Source organism: Gymnoscopelus microlampas (assembly GCF_963454915.1).
Source record: "Gymnoscopelus microlampas genome assembly, contig: SCAFFOLD_52, whole genome shotgun sequence".
In the NCBI taxonomy this organism is placed as follows: Eukaryota; Metazoa; Chordata; class Actinopteri; order Myctophiformes; family Myctophidae; genus Gymnoscopelus; species Gymnoscopelus microlampas.
Window position 1 is genome coordinate 211,545 of NW_028155753.1, and position 19,452 is coordinate 230,996.

General features: G+C 42.5%; 2 protein-coding genes across 3 annotated transcripts in view; one reads left to right on the plus strand and one right to left on the minus strand.

Moving 5' to 3' along the window:
• Nucleotides 1–19,452, minus strand: part of LOC311041289 (ras-related protein Rab-35-like) — a 105,135-nt gene that overhangs the window by 11,715 nt on the left and 73,968 nt on the right. For both annotated transcript variants that reach the window (XM_084086194.1, XM_084086193.1), the window contains one exon: nt 1,334–1,395. In XM_084086194.1, the coding sequence (XP_083942320.1) occupies nt 1,334–1,395 (62 nt within the window). The remainder of the gene's footprint in view (nt 1–1,333; nt 1,396–19,452) is intronic.
• Nucleotides 11,261–13,638, plus strand: LOC311041290 (uncharacterized protein; the record flags this gene model as incomplete). The annotated part of the gene is made up of 2 exons (XM_084086195.1): nt 11,261–11,817; nt 12,982–13,638. The coding sequence occupies exons 1-2, from the start codon at nt 11,299–11,301 to the stop codon at nt 13,636–13,638; spliced, it is 1,176 nt and encodes a 391-aa protein (XP_083942321.1). The 5' UTR covers nt 11,261–11,298.

Sequence of the window (19,452 nt, forward strand, 5' to 3'; positions counted from 1 at the left end):
CATTGAGGTTAGACAACACACTCCATATTTGGGCGTAGCTACTTTGAGAACTCCTTAGTATATGGTTATGGTTGAGTCATGGTGACATGAGTGTGATGGCCTGTCCTCCCTTAAGACAATTTGAATTAGTGTATTTTATTATTATTAGTAACTTTTATTTCAATAATAATTATAAATAACAAATGAGAATCTAGAATAATGAAATGTTTAACATATTAATAATATAAACTTTAGGTTTATATTTACGTTAGGACATTTGCAGATTCTTCTTTAAGATTAGTTAACATTCTTTGAAAAGTTAGGATTTTTTCCCATTCCAAGTGGCTATGATCTGCCTTCCAAAGTTTGCGGGACACATGGGTAGACAACCCGGCCTGGCGGAGATTGGCGGAATCTGCTCTCAGGAGGAGTGCACCATTAAGGCAATCAATTCTACATGGTTCAGCCCTTCAGTAACTGTTCTCATGCCTTCATGTTGCATATATCACAGGCAACACACTTGTGCTCAAATACGATCGGCTTGGCACTTTGTAGTGTTTGTAGAACACTGATAGAATGTTTAAATCAGGATTCTCCACCACTGAAAAGGCGAGTTGCATGTCACGGTGTGTGTGTGTGTGTGTGTGTGTGTGTGTGTGTGTGTGTGTGTGTGTGTGTGTGTGCACAGAAAGACAACCACTACGTAATTTGTGCAACGATCTGCACGTACGTGCAAACGCACACACGTAACATGTTAATTTCTAATTTCTGTAGCTGTAGTGTGATGGTACACATGCGTCTTTTTTAAAGGCATTTTGTAAACCATACCATGGACAATTATTATATGCTAGTTTTTTTTATTGTATTCCTTGATTGGACAATGTTTATCATATATTGACCTAAATATTGATAAAAATGTGTCATAAGCACTGTCCACATCAGCTTCACTGTATATCTTACCCTAGATCTGTGTCATTAATGAATGTGTTAACATAATAATTGATTCATCTGTCCTTATTCGTCTGCATAGTTTTTGTTTATCTATCGTGTTCCTATAATTACTATCAACTACTATAAATACTGGCCGATGGTTGGTAATATCGCAGATTAGTAAGATTTTGTTATCAATTACATTGGTGAATATGTTGTCAATGAGAAGGTTGTGAACCCTCCCTTCTCAATTGGATGCATGTTCCAACCATCTCTGAAATGTTAATAACTCCTCTCTTCAGGTGCAGAGTTTCACTTGACTCATAATGTCCCATTGTGAAGTGGAATGAGAAGGAGACACAACATACTGATGTAAAAATATTTCATATACGTGCATAGAAATCTGAGCATTAATGTCACTTACTTTTGCTTAGCGAGATTCTCCTTCTTGGCTCTTACTATTAGCTCTGTGATGAAGATGAACGCCTGGAGAAGTGGAAAACCAACAAAGGCGTGAGCGAGCAGGTTAAGTCAACAGGAGCGCCAATGAGACACCATCATACACATCTTCTCAATCTAACATCTTATATATATTATACTTATTTTAATAAATACATAGTGCATACATAAAGTACAGACACAATCACAGACTTCCAATAAATTGCACACTGTTCATTGAACGACACCACTATAGCTTATATAATAGTGTGCAGTAAGATAAACAACCAAGAGTATGTTAATGAAATATAACTAGCACATTTGCAGTGGTTGGAGGTGGTCTCCCAACTCTTCCACTGAGAAAGTTTGAGACCATGGTGTTGGGTAGTGGTTGACAATGCCAATAAAGTTATTTGAAACAGACAAGCTCTGGATTGGACAGATGAGCCGGCATCTTTATTACAGTTCAGACATCGTTGAAATTATCTCTCTCTGTCGAGAGACATAAACGTACGTATTGTAGCTTTAAGACCAGTCAAATTAAACCGCCCATCAATTAACAGGCACTGGGGTGTATAGTCAAAGGTTCAAACCCCACAACAGCCATGTGTCCAGTCAGTGTCCTTGAGCAAGACACTGAAACCCAAACCCTATCTACATACTCACTATGTGGCTCTGGGCAAAAACATCAACATCAACTGAACTTACCTCCTGTAATGACGAATTAGCCTGCATTTACCAACCCTGTCGTGGAAACCACCTTAAGTGTGATGTATACTTGCTTGTACACCGAAAATAGCAGATCTACAAGCTCACAACGTCTCAAAGTCCTCTAAAATTCACTAATTAAAGAGCTGGTGCCATGGTTTTGCACTTTTTCTGTTTTGCATGTGTCTATGAGGTTCATAGAACTTCATTAGACTCCCTGGTGGTGTTTTTATGGGCAATGGTATTGTCTCTGACTATTTTGAGTTTCTTCCTGGAGGCTGAAACCTTCATAGTCAAACATGCCAATCCAAAAACAGCCATTTACTGACGCAACACAACCATACCCTCCCCCTCATTATCATAACACAACAGGTGTGGGCTTGGCTAAGAAAACGCATATGTAGCAACGTAGCAACAGAGGGGGGCGTGGGGAAAAGTGAACACACAGAACAAGCAGCAAAACTCACCACTACTACAACAGATCAGTACTTCCATATTGCATGGTGTTCACGTTGGTAAAAAGGTTAAAGGAGAGATCCGGACCAAAATACATATACATTGTGTCTGCCTATAATCAGTCACAAACATACCTGATGCAGTTGACTTTTTTCATAGAAGCCCCTGTTCTCCATTCTGCACAGCCCTTCCACAGCTAGAATGGAGCCTAGAGCATATTCCTAATTCGGCTATTTTCATCGCTCCAAACTTTTTCTTCTTCTCACAAATCATCTCTATGTTGAGTCCTGGCACTCACACATGCACTGTTTGTCACTCATGAGCTGCCGTTCCTGCAGAACGGCTCTGATGCGTGAACTCTCGCGAGATTCTCGTGTCCCACGCTTCCCCTCCCCTAATGACTGACAATATGTATGCGTATCTGCATTGGCTATTTGACAATAGCACATCTACAAGCTCACAACGCGTCACAATGCGATCTGCTATTTTCAAATAGCCAATGTATAGGTTTCAACTGGTTACACTGATTTTGATGCTAAACTAATTTTGCTGTGACCCTCTGGAACCCCCTCAAGGACCCCTGGGGGTCCCAAGACCCCAGTTTGACAACCACTGCTCAAGAACATTTTATTCACCTTATTCTTGGACCCTTCTCCGGGCGGCACCATTGCCCCTTTCTGCTGCTTCATTCAATATCTTTTCACTTCCTCCCTAGTAGGCTACAGGTGTAATGCAGATAATGCATTACACCTGTAGTGTGTTTTACCACTGTAGTGTGTTTTACCACTGTACAGCAGCTATTTGAAAATAGCAGATCTACAAGCTAGCAACACATCATATCACAACATGTTGTGAGCCTGTAGATCTACTGTTTACAAAAAATATTGGGGGAAAAGTGAGATTTTTTTTATCATTTTGGCAAAAATCTTGTATGGGGCCAGGCACAAAATATTTTCAGAGGTCTGCGGACAAATACATATTAACACATTGTATGCAAACGGGGTACATCTAGTGCCAGCGCTTATTACCGCGTACGCTGAATTGTTTAGGGCTGTAGTCGCCATTACGAGGACGCGGATGTAAACAAAGGCTGCGTGCGCGACGGTGGAGGGTCCCGCAATCGCCTGGAACAATAATATTTCTAACACGATCCGCCATTGCAGAGTGATCTCCCATTAATAGGGGCTGTTAGTGACACGATAGTTCACTTTGTGATACATACAAGCGCCAAATTTTCCACAAAGTTTCTTCTGGACCTACTTTTTCACAAAAGCCTGTTTTTCACAAAAGCCACCCAAAAAAAACAATATGGCTGCTATTTTCCAAAATGGCTGCCAGTGAAAGATATTTTATGTGTTTTGAAATTATTTTGGCATCAGAATATAGTTTTGACTCCCCCCCCACCCCCTCCCCCCGTTAGCCAAGCAAAAAAACAACAATATGGCTGCCATTTTCCAAAATGGCTGCCGGCGAAAGACATGCTATGTGGTTTTTGACCTGGATTGTGACTGGATAATCCAATTTAGATTATTTTGGCATCAGAATATAGTTTTGACTCCCCCCCACCCCCTCCCCCCGTTAGCCACCTAAAAAAAAGACAATATGGCTGCCATTTTCCAAAATGGCCACCAGCGAAAGACATGCTATGTGGTTTTTGACCTGGATTGTGATTGGATAATCCAATTATGATTATTTTGGCATCAGAATATAGTTTTGACTCCCCCCCACCCCCTTCCCCCGTTAGCCAAGCAAAAAAAAACAATATGGCTGCCATTTTCCAAAATGGCTGACAGCTAAAGACATTTTATGTGTTTTTTTTTACCTGGATTGAAATTATTTTGGCATCAGAATATAGTTTTGACTCCCCCCCGTTAGCCACGCAAAACTATATATATATATATGACTGCCATTTTCCAAAATGGCTGCCGACGAAAGACATTTTATGTGGTTTTTGACCTGGATCGTACGGTGATTGGATAATCCAAATGTTTTCTGAGGGTGTACTGTAAAAAGGTTGCGCAGAATGCGCACCACTGAGCTAAAGGACTAACGGGACACAGATGGAGAAATAAAACTAATCACAAGTTAATGAGACAAGACAGGAAACGTTATGACAAAATAGTAAAGTAAAAACTAAGTAACCACTTAAAACAGGACAAACTAACACATTACAAAACAGTACTGTACTGTTATTGTACAACACTGTACTTTACTCTACTGTACTGTTCTGTTATTGTACAGCACAGTACTGTACTGTACTGTACTGTACTGTATTGTTATTGAACTGCACTGTACTGTATTGCTGTTGGTTACCAGTTCACAATTTAGTGAAGAATCTATGCCCTGAAAAATCCATTGGCATCCTTTTCTTTCACACTTTCACTGGATGTGATGTCGTGTCAGCCTTTCGTGTGAAAAGGCAAAAAGACAGCACGGCAAACCCGGCAAGTGTGGCCTGAAGTGTCTCATGTCTTCCAGAAGCTCAGTCAATACCCACCAGTAACAGTGCATGACAAGAACAGCACTGGTGATGGGGTTGATGATTTTACCTGTTTGCATGGAAGCAGAGGTCCTAGGATGCCATTCCACCTACAAGGGCATCTCTTGCACATCATGTGAAGCATGCCACTTATCAAGTTGCCCCTGTCTGAAGCCAGGTAACTGTATGTCAAATGCATACAGAGAGCCCTGCCAGCTGGGGATGGCGAGCAGAAGATGAAATTTGGCAAGTAGCGTGGATGACACTCTACCAATTGCCCAGATTTGTGAACAACTGACAAAAGCCGGTGCACGACTAAGTGCTACTGTACGGATATACAAGATTAACTACATTTAACCTGTATAAACCCCTCCGCACAGGGTACTGTTTAAACCGGATTGTCAGTGAAAACCACTCAACCACACTACAAATAAACCCAATAAATAACAACCTTGTCTTTTAGTCATTTATTTACTAAACACACTCATACAAATACAAACACACTTCTATCTAAACTGTGTACAGTATTCTATGACCAGCCCGTGACTTCACACACGAGGCGTTAGCATATAGCCTGGGTTAGCTTGCTAGCAGCAAGCAATGGCGATGGTAGTAATAGCAGGTTATTTTACTGTAAAGCACAGAAACACAAACAAACACAATCATCAATAACAGAACACATTTCGGACTGCATAACCCACACAAATGAACATAATAAAAGTACTCTACATCACGATTATACACTTTTTTTAGCGTCTCTGCTCACCAATGATCCGTCCGGCTTCTTAAACAGCATCAACGCACTGAGGGACGCAACAGACGCGCCTGCGCATAAAGGACTGTTGACGTACTTCCAGAGTCCTATTAAAATATGCCCTCCCAAAGGCGGCTTTTGAGTGGTCTACCTCTAAACCCAGCCGAAACATGAACACATTACTAAACAACAAATCACCTCTAAACCCCTTTATAATATACAAAATACTCTCCCGTCCCATAACCGCAAGAAAAGATTGTAAACTTATAAAACGGATAAATAATAAAGATAAAATGTAATAACTCCTGACAACCACTAGGGAGACCTATCTAACTATATAAATGGCGACCAACTTCCGCACCCTCGGTGTCCACACCCCACAGCTCTGTTATCGACTAAACAACGCACCGCCAGACCACATGTCGCCAACTGACTCGCCACGCCGGCCGCGCTGAATTTACGCCTCGCGTAGGGGACATCTCACTGCTCAATACACCTTTTCCACCGCGCAACATTATTAATTCTACTCACCAAATGTCGGACAAAACGGAAGGGGAGGCAGCTTCGTACCGTTTACCGTGCGCACGACCTCATCACCACAACTGCACGCAGCCGCTGCGGGGGTTTTTTCCTTTTTTTCCAAACTTTTTTTTTGGTCACCATTTTCTCCAGGCACCATTTCTGGTGTAACGTCGGGTGTTTCTTTTCACCAGCCAATCACCTTTCACGTTGCCACGTCCGTTGCCACGTCGCGCTGACGTACGCTAAACAAGCGCTGCCGTGCGCACAATGCAAACGAGCCCAAAGGCGCGCCAAAATCAGCCGACCATTGCTTAGACACAAAGTCAGACCTGGCAACGCAGCCTACGCCAATCATGTGTGAGAGATCTACAAGCTATGGGGCAGAGACGCCACCGTATCTTAGCAACAACTACAGCGCTCACTCTCATTGGTCGTGTCACGCTAAGAGCAGTCTCCAGACAATGGCATCGCAGACAGCTTGCTGTTACTGCTGTAGCCATCACAGGCAGTTGCAGCACGACGGACAGGGCGCTGTGATAGCTGCCATGTCGCTAACGCTAACCTGGTTGTCATGCCTGCAGCGGCTGTGCAATCACTTTGTCAACAATGCACGTTCGTGTGGTGAATGTCTATATTGCTGCTCAGTTCGTCCATTGTAGATGGTGTATGTTTGTGTGTGTCTTCTGGAGAACTATGTCGCTCCACAGCAACTACAGTAACTAACGTAATGGCAGGACCGCCCCGTGCAACAGATGTTAGGCTGCATTATGGTCATGTAGTAATTTCAGATAATTTCGCTCCGATTAGAGCAGTGTTTATCAACCCTTTCACGCCCCCCCCCCCCCCCCCCCCCAAATACACGTACTTGATCTGGGACCCCCCCATTCTGTTTGACTCCGTTCCACAAGTAAATATTGTGAAAATAGCCGATCTACAAGCTCGCAACGCCTCACGTTCAGAGGCTTTGTAAGCTTGGAGATCGGCTATTTTCTACATGATTGCCTCTTTCTTACATTCTTTGCCAATGTGGCCCATGTTTTCATAGCATAGTTTATTGACTACTTCTGTTGCAGAAATGGCCATTTCCTTTACTTTCGGTTTTTTATTGTCTCCGCCAGGCCGAAAGGCATGGCGCAACACTATGTTTCACCCCCTGTCCGTCCGTCTGTGATAGCTAATCTCTCACATCGTTGACTTGATCGCAGCAAAATAACAGCCCGATGTGGAGAGTCAGTGAGAGCTGGATAAACGACGTAAAATGTGTCAAAAGGAGTCTGTACGGCTGTCGATAAATGAACACATGACGTTGGTGGGAGAGCAGATATTGTGTCTTTTGGACAAACAGCAGCGTGGTGCTGATGTTTGTTGTGTGAAGCAGCTTAATGTCAGAGTGTTTGTGTTGGAGCGCCTCAGTGCGGCTGCAGAGTTCATGTGCAACCTCTTCCAGAGAGACACAGAGACACTAGAAACTCTGCTGGGGAAAAAAAACACTGCTGGGCATTGACTTTCCTATGGACATTGATCTACACACTGCAGGTATATCTGCTACACACACAACATCAAACTACACACTGCAGGTATGATGCAGCGTTTGCATTACAGCCAGCATGCCAGCGTAGTTCCCATATGGTTTCAAGGTGGGCTAAACCATATGGACCCCATGTCAGCAATGTCAGCGGCATCCACTTCAGTCCCAACTGCGATGCCCATGCAGGCTATAAGTAGCTTCTACCTGGCCCTTAGGTGGGCCCCAACTACCCATGTTTATGTGGGACCAAGGCGGGTCCTAACTGGGTTTGCCCATGCAGGCTTTCACTGGGTTCTACCTGGGCCCTAGGTGTACCCTAACCAACCACAGTGCAGTGCCCATCGCTCCAATTGTTGTGACGTCAGGGCTCTCAATACTGCACATTGGTGGAGGAGGAGGGGCCGCAGGGCGACCGCACACATCGCTGAACCAATGGTAGCCCACGGATGTTTCCTCTGTGGATTTACAATCTGCCCCTCTATGCCACATATCATCCGCACTACAGGCTCTTCACTGACCGAGCCACGGCCCCACTGACCCTCATGACGCTACGCCACTTAAACGTGCGGCAGCATGCGCTGGGTTGCCAGGTTTGCACAGCCTGCGCCAGAAACAAGCAACCACCTTCATGAAAAAAAAAAAAACACCGAAATGGTCCGCAATGTTCCAGGGGTGTCCCCGCGCGTCCCAACACTCCACAGGGGGTCAGTGGACCATCAGGGGGTCCGCGGACCCCCTGTGGACCCCCTGAAACATAACAAATATTATTTCTTCACATTTTTTCCTTTTTCAAAAATTTTTTTCCACAGTTTCACTCCGGCGATTTGGGTCCCCCAATATACACACGGCTGGGCCCCGTGCGCGGCTGGGGTTGAGGGGGGCGTAGCCCCCCGAAACTCTAGTTTACCTATAAATAAACTATATATCACCCCGACCGGTAAACAGGTGAAATATAATTCTAAAGCAGCTACCGCTTTGGCATCCAGTGCACACAGCTGAGTGCCTGCAAATGTGACGATTAGAACAATTCATGATCCAGACATGGGGGGGGGGGACCAAAAATAATCAAAATCCAATCACAATCCAGGTCAAAATACCCAAAATGTCTTGCCCCAGCAGCCATTTTGGAAAGTGGCAGCCATATTGTTTTTTTTTGCGTGGTTTAACGGGGGAGGGGACAGTCAAAACTATATTCTGATGACAAATTAATGAAAATTGGATAATCCAATCACAATCCAGGTCACAATACACATAAAATGCCTTTTGCCTGAAGCCATTTTGGAAAATGGCAGCCATATTGTTTTTTTTTCGTGCAGCTAACGGGGGGAGGGGCCGGGGGGAGTCAAAACTATATGTTGATACCAAAATAATCAAAATCCAATCACAATCCAGGTCAAAATACACATAAAATGTCTTTCGCCAGCAGCCATTTTGGAAAATGGCAGCCATATTGCTTTTTTTTGGCGTGGCTAACGGGCTTTTCTGCAAAAGTAGGTCCTGGGCATTGTTCATGCCAAATTTGGCGCTTGTATCACAAAGTGAACTATTGTAACATACAAATGGAGATATGAAGCTTTTTCTCAACGAGTCATAATGGGAGTGGACAGGAGGTCGTTTTTTTGGGGTGCAGTACGTTAGTCCGACAGCGCATTCCTCCGACAGCGCAGCGATCCGACGTTTCCAATACTAAACCCGAACCAAACCCGCACCCTAACCCTAACCGCACGCGGATGCCACATAGTCGGAGAAAAGGTCTGTCGGATTAACGCATGCCTCCCGTTTTTTTGGCACGGATCCACATCCGTCCTTTCCTTCTTAGAGACTCCGTGGGCAAGTTACTTTTAAAAAGTAACTAATTTTAGTTATAGTTACTGATCTCAAAAAAGTAACTTGTTACTAAATTATAAAAGTAACTAGTAACTAGTTACTTTACTTTACTTTACTTTCAAAATAACAATAAAAAAGAGTTTTTTGTGTTTTTTTTGTGGTTTCTGTGGCACAGGAAGAGAAAAGACAACTCCCTATCATTGTAGCAATTATTATGAAATGTAGCGGAACAATAAAACACAAAAGATATGTTTAGACATTTTGACAGGCATCTTTATTGTAGCCTCAACAACTAAGTAGTGCACTTGTAGTGCAATATGAAATAAAAATTACTACACTCTTATACTGTAGTAGTGTAACAGTTCACAATACTCCAAGACTCCTTCAGTCTCTTTAGTCCAGCAGAGAGTAGTATTATGTATTCTCTCTCCGTCTACCCCTCTGCAAATAAACATCATATCACTATTTATCCACAGACACCATCCATCCATTAATGTCTTCCTTCCTAGCCCTTAAACCAATGGTTGTATCTCAAAAGGAGAAGCCTCTCAAACTTTTGATCTGATAGCCTGTTCCTCTTTGGACACAGAATCAGGCTCCCCAGGCTAAAGAGTATTTCTACTGGGGCACTGGATGGAGTGGCTGCATTATATCTAAGAGATATTTTCTTTATCAAAGGAAATTGATTAAGAGTGTCTATCCCTGTTGCTCCTGATTTGAGGTAATTAGCTACTATGTCTTCAGCAGGGGCAGAGGTGTTCTCATCCTCTGGAAAGGCAAAGAGACTGCAGGTGATCGACTGGCCTTGTTCCACAACCCTGCACACTTTGTGGTAGCGTTTCTGTAGACTGTTTTTGTTTCAGGTTTTGACAGTAACAACTTATCCACATCAGTGCATGAGATGAGGTTCAATGTGTGTGATGCACATCGCTGGTGTGGGGGTAAAGAAATCACATCATCTTCATCATCATTAGCACCATCCAGCAGTACATCCCCAATGTTTGTAAAGGTCACCTCATCCTCTAAAGATTCCTCATCTTCATCCTCCTCATGTGGTTGGTACATTTTAAAGGCCTTGACAAAATTAGAGCCATTATCTGTGACAGTTTCTGTGATTTTTTGGGATATGCCATGGGATGAGTGAATGTTATCTAGCTCAGTTGCAATACTGTCATAGGTATGCCGACCGTTGAATCTTCTGCATGCCAACGCTGCTTTCCCACGTTGCATGTTCTGTGGATTTATCCAATGTGCGGTTACACCAAGAAAGCTTTTATTACATGCAGTCCATATATCTGCAGTGGTAGAGAGATATTCTAACTCATCAAATGCATTTTTGAGCTCAACTTTCATTTTGGCATATTCAATGTACAGGTACTTTGAAAATAACCTGACGCTACCAGATCCAAACAGCTTGCTCCACACATTGTTTCACAGCTTATTTGGATCTGGGATCGCGGGAGCCAATTCGATGAAGGGGCTGTTCCTTTTTTTCAAGATACTTGGTAGATGATTGGATGGGACCGTCTGTCTATCACCGTGTGGGCGTGCAAACACAAGCAATCATATCGATGTGTCTACGTGACGTATGGTCGGTGCGACACCAGGAAGTCAACATCGTAGTCCAGTATTTCACCACAACAAGAACTCTCAAGAAGTTGCTAAAAAAAAGTCATCATGGAGGTTGGAGATTTTTGCCGTTTTTGTAACACGAATCTGCACATAAAAGGTATTTTAACGGGTACAAGGAAGATATTTGATAAGCCTAAGCCTGCAAACAAAACTAGTATTAACGAACGCCTGATAGCGTTAGGTTTAACACTGTTTAAAGACCCCTCCGTATCGTGTCGGATGTGTAGGTCATGTCTTCGCTTGCTTCAAAGAATGGAAGACGATTTTTCCATTTTAAGGCGATGGGAAAAAGAGGACAAAGACAGAAAACCTCCAGAAACGGCTACCGCTACAGCAGAAACACCGACGTCACCTGAGGCATCTGGATCCGCGAAGAGAGATAAACGGTACAGGGAACCTACGCCTTCTAAAACACCACGGAAGAGTAAAAGACCTCGCACCCCAGCGGGAACTCCATCTCACACCCCTACAACTACTGCTCCAGCTGACTCCCCGACAACGACCCCATCTCGTAGGCTGTCTAAACCAACAACTGGGATGCCCGTACGGCGAAGCCTGTTGGAGGTAAATTAATATTGTGAAACTATTTCTAATTGTGTCTAACCTAATGCTGCCAACTCGCGCAAATCCAGCTGCATTGCCAGTTTAAAATGTATACATCTGCTGAGTATCTGGAGTACACTAATACACTGGGTTTTCATGCATGTTCTCATCTCATTCTATATCAGTTCATTTAAAAATAGAACCTTTTCAGGCCTTGACCCCCCAAAATAATCATATTTGAACTGGGGACCCCCCAGATAAATATTGTGAAAATAGCAGATCTACAAGCTCATAACTTGTGATCTTGTAGATCGGCTATTTTCAATGTTTTGCGTCTTTCTTCTATAATTTGACAATTTGGCCAATCTTTGACCAGTTTGTATAGTATAGTTTGTAGAATATTTTTGATGCAGTAATGGTAAAACAAAAATAGGTATTAAAAAGGTTTGGGGACCCCCCCAAAATCATGTGGGGACAGCCCTGGGGGTCCCGACCCACATGTTGAGAACCACTGCTCTAGAAGGCTGGAAGTCTGTTCTATCTTGACAATAGGGACAAAGGGCCTTTCTTCTTTTGATCTGATAAGCACACTTGTCTCAGGGCATGAGATTAGAAAGGGTCTCATTTAACTGCAGGCTGGGGGGCTGTCCCCCCAATCCTGCTTGTTCTCACTTACTTCACAAATATCGTCCAAGCAGGCCTGGTTGGCAACTCACAGCTTTTAAAATATACTACACTGGTTAATGACTTTTCAAAGGAAATGTGACTAGGCAGGCTGTCTTTAGCTAATATTCCCTCTCCATGGAGATAATATTTGGCTGGTACTACTATAATGTGACATAAACTAATTTAACACGAATAAATTGCATATTTATTCCAGCATCTTTGCATGCTGCAATATTGTCTTATTTGCACAGTTTATATACTGATACTGGATTTTTATATACTGTACTGTATATCTATATCTGTGCATAGTAGCAAATATTTGTTTGCCTCTGTTCAGCTTTGTTGTCATGGTTTGTAGCAGTTTTCTATCTCAGTGCATTGAGAGTAACAAAAATAAAGGTTTATAATTTATTTTAAGTGAGCACGTATTAGGCCAATAATCATGATCCATTGTCTTTAAAAATGCATAGTCACAGTTATGATTATTATAATAATAAAACCCCTTTGTTTTTCTTTCAGGTTACTATCAGGGGTAGAACAACAGTGTGTGACAACAACACCGCAGGGATTGTCGAACACCTCACCTTGGAACATTGGACAACAGCAGCCAATCTGATTGTCAGACACCAAGAATTGTTTGGAGAACTTAAGAAAAATGTGCTACAATTAATAGAGGATGAGAGCAAAAAACTGTGTAGTCCATCCCAGGGTTTTATGTTGTGGCGGTCATCGGCAGATGATTTGAAGGAATTTTCATTCGCCAAGTTGCTGTCCGATCTCCAGTCTATGTCACCTTTCATATTTTCTATATTTAATCAACTCACCAAACAGTCTCCCCATGTCACCTGTGCGGCTGCTGCAATAGCTCTGAGAGGAAGGGAACCACGATTATCAGCCTTTGCTTATTATGTAGATAGTGTACTACAGTATGGCGGGGCAAAGAAGGCAGTTTTTAAAAGGCTTAGCAAGCTGGGTATCACCACAACACACACCAACGCTGTGAAAAAACTCACCGAATTGTCAAGCACCTGCGGCGAAGAATTTCACACACTGAAAGTAGCCAGTGAAATCTTCGGGAACCCCGACACTGCCGAGCAAGTCAGCTTCACAGACACTGCTGAAGGTGGAGGTGCTATGGCTGCAGATGGAACAAGACTGCAATCTGTCAATTGCTAACTTGCGCCCCCCTGTTCTTCCCTTAAAAAGGTACTGTTTTGCCCTTGAAAAGAAGTTGTCACTACACACCCCCGTTTTTCCCTTCAACAGACATCCATATACATGAGAACAAAAGAATGTGTGTTGAAGAAGGTGTCAGACTCATTATAAGGCGAAAGGTGATTTGAAGAGGTCCTTGACCAGTTACTCAGATTAATTAGCATCATAAAAGCAGTGATCATCAAAATAATTTAGCATTTTAAATGCCCTTCTTTGTCCCTCTTATTGCCTGGGAATCCCCTGAAAATTTACTGTCTTGGCGATGGCAGGACATGTGAAGTTTGACATGGACATGCCAAGGACCATGGCATGTTGAGTGCTGCAGCCTACTTGGGTATGATTCTACTGTGGGATGTGGACGGTGGTCTGACACAAATAGACACACAGGCGCAAGTAAATACCTTTACTCATCGGAGGACTACATCAAGTCTGGTGGTCTCCTGGCCTGTGGTATTGTGAACTCTTGTGAACTCTTGGCCGTGTGCCCAGTCATCTTGTGTGACATATGTCCTTGTGCCGATTCATCTCGTGTGCGCACATGTTCGTATGCCCACTTATCCGGTGTGCCCTGATGTCTAGAAACTCGTGTGCCCAGATGTCCAGTGTGACCATCTGTAGTAGTTACTGAACTGTAGTAGTTACTGAATTGTTCTTTCCCTTAAAGTGTCCTGAAAAGGCATTTTTTCCTCCCTGTTCTGCCCTTAAAAAGGCACTGTTTTGCCCCTGAAAAGAAGTTGTTGTCACTACACACTCATTATGAGGCGAAAGGTGATTTGAAGAGGTCCTTGACCAGTTACTCAGATTAATTAGCATCATAAAAGCAGTGATCATCAAAATAATTCAGCATTTTAAATGCCCTTCTTTGTCCCTCTTATTGCCTGGGAATCCCCTGAAAATTTACTGTCTTGGCGATGGCAGGACATGTGAATTTGACATGGCCATGCCAAGGACATGGACATGCCAAGGACCATGGCATGTTGAGTGCTGCAGCCTACTTGGGTATGATTCTACTGTGGGATGTGGACGGTGGTCTGACACAAATAGACACACAGGCGCAAGTAAATACCTTTACTCATCGGAGGACTACATCAAGTCTGGTGGTCTCCTGCCCTGTGGTATTGTGAACTCTTGTGAACTCTTGGCCGTGTGCCCATTCATCTTGTGTGACATATGTCCATGTGTCGATTCATCTCATGTGCCCACATGTTCGTATGCCCACTTATCCGGTGTGCTCTGATGTCTAGAAACTCGTGTGCCCAGATGTCCAGTGTGACCATCTGTAGTAGTTACTGAACTGTTGTTTCCCTGAAAGTGCCCTGAAAAGGCATTTTTTCCTCCCTGTTCTGCCCTTAAAAAGGAACTGTTTTGCCCCTGAAAAGAAGTTGTTGTCACTACACACTCATTATGAGGCGAAAGGTGATTTGAAGAGGTCCTTGACCAGTTACTCAGATTAATTAGCATCATAAAAGCAGTGATCATCAAAATAATTCAGCATTTTAAATGCCCTTCTTTGTCCCTCTTATTGCCTGGGAATCCCCTGAAAATGTATTGTCTTGGCGATGGCAGGACATCTGAAGTTTCAAGTCTGGTGGTCTCCTGGCCTGTGGTATTGTGAACTCTTGGGAACTCTTGGCCATGTGCCCATTCATCTCGTGTGCCCACATGTTCGTATGCCCACTTATCCGGTGTGCCCTGATGTCTAGAAACTTGTGTGCCCAGATGTCCATTGTGAGCATCTGACCTTATCTGCATTAAACGTTGGTCATCAATGTGAATTAATATATTTTACAATGTATATATATCATCTTTCTTTGTATTCATGACATAATAGTGATGTCATCAATCCTATGCCTATTTGTTCATGCCAGTGCCGAAGCTTAATTTGATTGGTTGGACTTCACGTGACATATGTGCATAGTGCCTATAAAATACTAGGACGACGGCGGATGAGACTATATATATATAATAATTATATCTTTGTATATATATATATACATATAACTAATATACTACTATATAACTAATATACTTACTACTACTATATAACTAATATACTACTATATAACTAATATACTACTATATAACTAATATACTAATATATAACTAATATACTACTATATAACTAATATACTACTATATAACTAATACACTACTATATAACTAATACACTACTATATAACTAATACACTACTATATAACTAATACACTACTATATAACTAATATACTACTATATAACTAATATACTACTATATAACTAATATACTACTATATAACTAATAGACTACTATATAACTAATACACTACTATATAACTAATATACTACTATATAACTAATATACTTATACTACTATATAACTAATATACTAATATATAACTAATATACTACTATATAACTAATATACTACTATATAACTAATATACTAGTATATAACTAATACACTACTATATAACTAATACACTACTATATAACTAATACACTACTATATAACTAATATACTACTATATAACTAATATACTTACTACTACTATATAACTAATATACTACTATATAACTAATATACGTTGTGTATATGTTGTGTACTCCTTTCGACATGACGACCCTGAATACAGTACTTGCGCTGCTTCACAGGCGCAAGTAACTCCCGAAACAAGCCCACTGAGTGACACAGCGAGTGCAAGGGACCTGGATGAAGCTATCCTCAGCTTTGATCTGTCTGTCTTCCCAGGTTAGAAGGGCCATTATTTTTGTTGATCGTTGTTTATTTTGTCGCTGCATTAGTGTTTCAACCTTTTATGTGTTAACAGTGTGTGTGTGTGTGTGTGTGTGTGTGTGTGTGTGTGTGTGTGTGTGTGTGTGTGTGTGTGTGTGTGTGTGTGTGTGTGAGATACAGATGAAACCACCCAAAGCACCATGGAGAACACCATCGATGCACAGGGAGGTGCTGTTCTCCCTAGCGGCACTTCACAGACTGATCAGGGGACTGGCGATGGCACAAATCTGGCCGGCAGTGTCTTGCCGCTAGGACCATCACAACCAACACCACCACCCACATATTCCATCATATTTGACAATCTGGATTTCTTCATCCGCCCACACCAGCAGTCTACCAGCCAAGCAAACAAATCCATCCACTGGGTCCACCACATGGCTGTAGAAGACAGAGTGTCCATAACCCATCTCAGCAGGGACAAGCCAACTCAGCCAATTATGGACTATGACATTGGGAACTCCCTTCCTGGTCCTGAGATCCAAGCCCATATGCGACGAGAGTTTGTTGTCCTAGGGAGCCGCATTCTGACCAAGTACCTGGAGGCTTTCAAGCCATTATCTTCTGTAGTGGCTAGTCACATCCCTCACAAATACACAGCCACAATGTCAGAGGCCTCCACCCACGTAAGTATTAAATGACGTACACTACAACTGTCAGTTGTACCATTGAGTTAACTTTTTAAGTTGAGCAAGTAACAACTTGTGTACTGGCATAGGATTTAAACTAAAAACATTGTGCTATTATAATCAATATATTCTTCCTTCATAGCATCCTCTTGGACTTCTGTTCAAAGATGAGAACAAAACTGGGGACTTGGTTGACGTTTTACAGCACCTCCAGAATGAGTAAGTATGGCTTGTCTTGGAATGTATGAAACACAATGTTTGTATTTGTGCATTTTGTCAATTCCACGGCATGCCAAAAAAAAAGTGTTTGTGCATTTCAGCGGCCACTGTATCAAAAAGTGACACTTGAACTTGCCAAATTAGTGATTTTCTAACACTAGTCATCTCAATCACATCATGGAATTACCGGATTGACATGGCACAGTTGCCCAACTTTGCATGTCATAGACACCAATATCGTTGAGTGCAGGGGCTTTATTACATGCCGCATGTGCCCCACGGGCCTTATTTAGTTTTGAACTAAGGAAAATATATTTTGTACTTGCATATGCATCTGAAGGGAAGGGTTTTGATAAAGCTAGTAAGTCTATTTGATGTGTCATGTAGGTATGTGCCAAAGGACCGACATGGACTGGAAAGTGTTTTTGTAGGTGGAGACAGACTGACAGAGGGGAACAGTCGGAACATCCAGTTGTCCTTTGCAGAAGGAGAGAGCAAGGAAGACAGACTGGAAGGCCTTGTCTTCAAGTTTGAGGATTGGCATGCAATCGTGAACCTGTTTGAGGTGGGTGAACTCACTCAATGTTTGACCTCAAACTGTTTATTCACAACAGTATGGACTAGCAGCCAATTACTGTACCACTTCCCCTGAAAACTAAGTTTGGACTAACTTGACTTATCTATGCTATCATGCTAATTATCATGAAAATAATATTTCCTCCTAAATGAAATTGTTTGCTTACTGTACTACAAAATGATTGAGAGACAGCGAGATCCAAATGTGGCGTTGGCGGGCGCCGCGGCGGTTGTGGCGCTCGCCGCGAGCGCCGCGGCGGTTGTGGCGTTCGCCGCGAGCGCCGCGGCGGTTGTGGCGGACGCCGCGAGCGCCGCGGCGGTTGTGGCGCTCGCCGCGAGCGCCGCGGTGGTTGTGGCGCTCGCCAACCGCCACGAGCGCCGCGGCGGTTGTGGCGAACGCCACGACCGCCGTGAAAACCGCCCCAAGCGCCGCGAGCGCCACGTAGGGTCCGCCATCCGATCCATCGACCATATCTGCGCTCTTCTGGCGCAGCCCCCCCCCCACATGTCCCCCCCCCCCCACCTGCGTTGAGCAGTTGAGATTTGATTCGGCCATATCTTTCTGAATGTAACTTGTATTTTTATAATTGTATTTTTCATATGATCTGTAAAGTTTATATTTTCATTTGCTACCAGGCATGAATTCATTATAATTTATTATATATATTTTTCCTTATTTTCTTTCTTTATTTACACGTGCGTAATAAACGAAGCATTTGAGATTTCATCCGCCCAGATCTTTCTGAATTTTACTTGAATTATTATAATTTTAATGTTTATATGATCCGTAAATTTTATATTTTCATGTGGTATCAGGCATGAATTTATTTTAATTTATTTTATTATTTTATTTCATTTATTTACATGCGTGCAATTACACACGCATCTAACTATTGGACTCAGCTCTGGGGACACGGTGCGGCTGCAGAGTTCACCTTGAAATTTGTCATTACAATTTTACTGTAGCCTAATCCACAAAAGTGTGACTGACTGTTAATTCCTTGAGTCAATACATTGTGTTTTTTATCACCGGTGCCAGTATTATTATTATTATTGTTAATAGACCTTGCAACATAGAGCAACTTAAGTGCTTGCAGAACTTAATAATATAAGCACACTTATTCTCCAGGCAGACAGACAGAAACAGTCTGTCTGTCTGTCTGTCTGTCTGTCTGGCTGGCTGTCTGTCTGTTGCATTTGACCAGTGAAATGAATGAGGATGCGATGAGTTGTGAGTTTATAGATCAGTTATTTTCTGACCGACACACCAGGTTCATTGACCAATGACCCAAGCTTAATTTATGCACGTATATATACCGACAGACAGACAGACAGACAGACAGACTGTTTCTGTCGTCTGTCTGGAGAATAAGTGTGCTTAAGTTCTGCAAGCACTTAAGTTGCTCTATGTTGCAAGGTCTATTAACAATAATAATAATAATAATACTGGCACCGGTGATAAAAACACAATGTATTGACTCAAGGAATTAACAGTCAGTCACACTTTTGTGGATTAGGCTACAGTAAAATTGTAATGACAAATTTCAAGGTGAACTCTGCAGCCGCACCGTGTCCCCAGAGC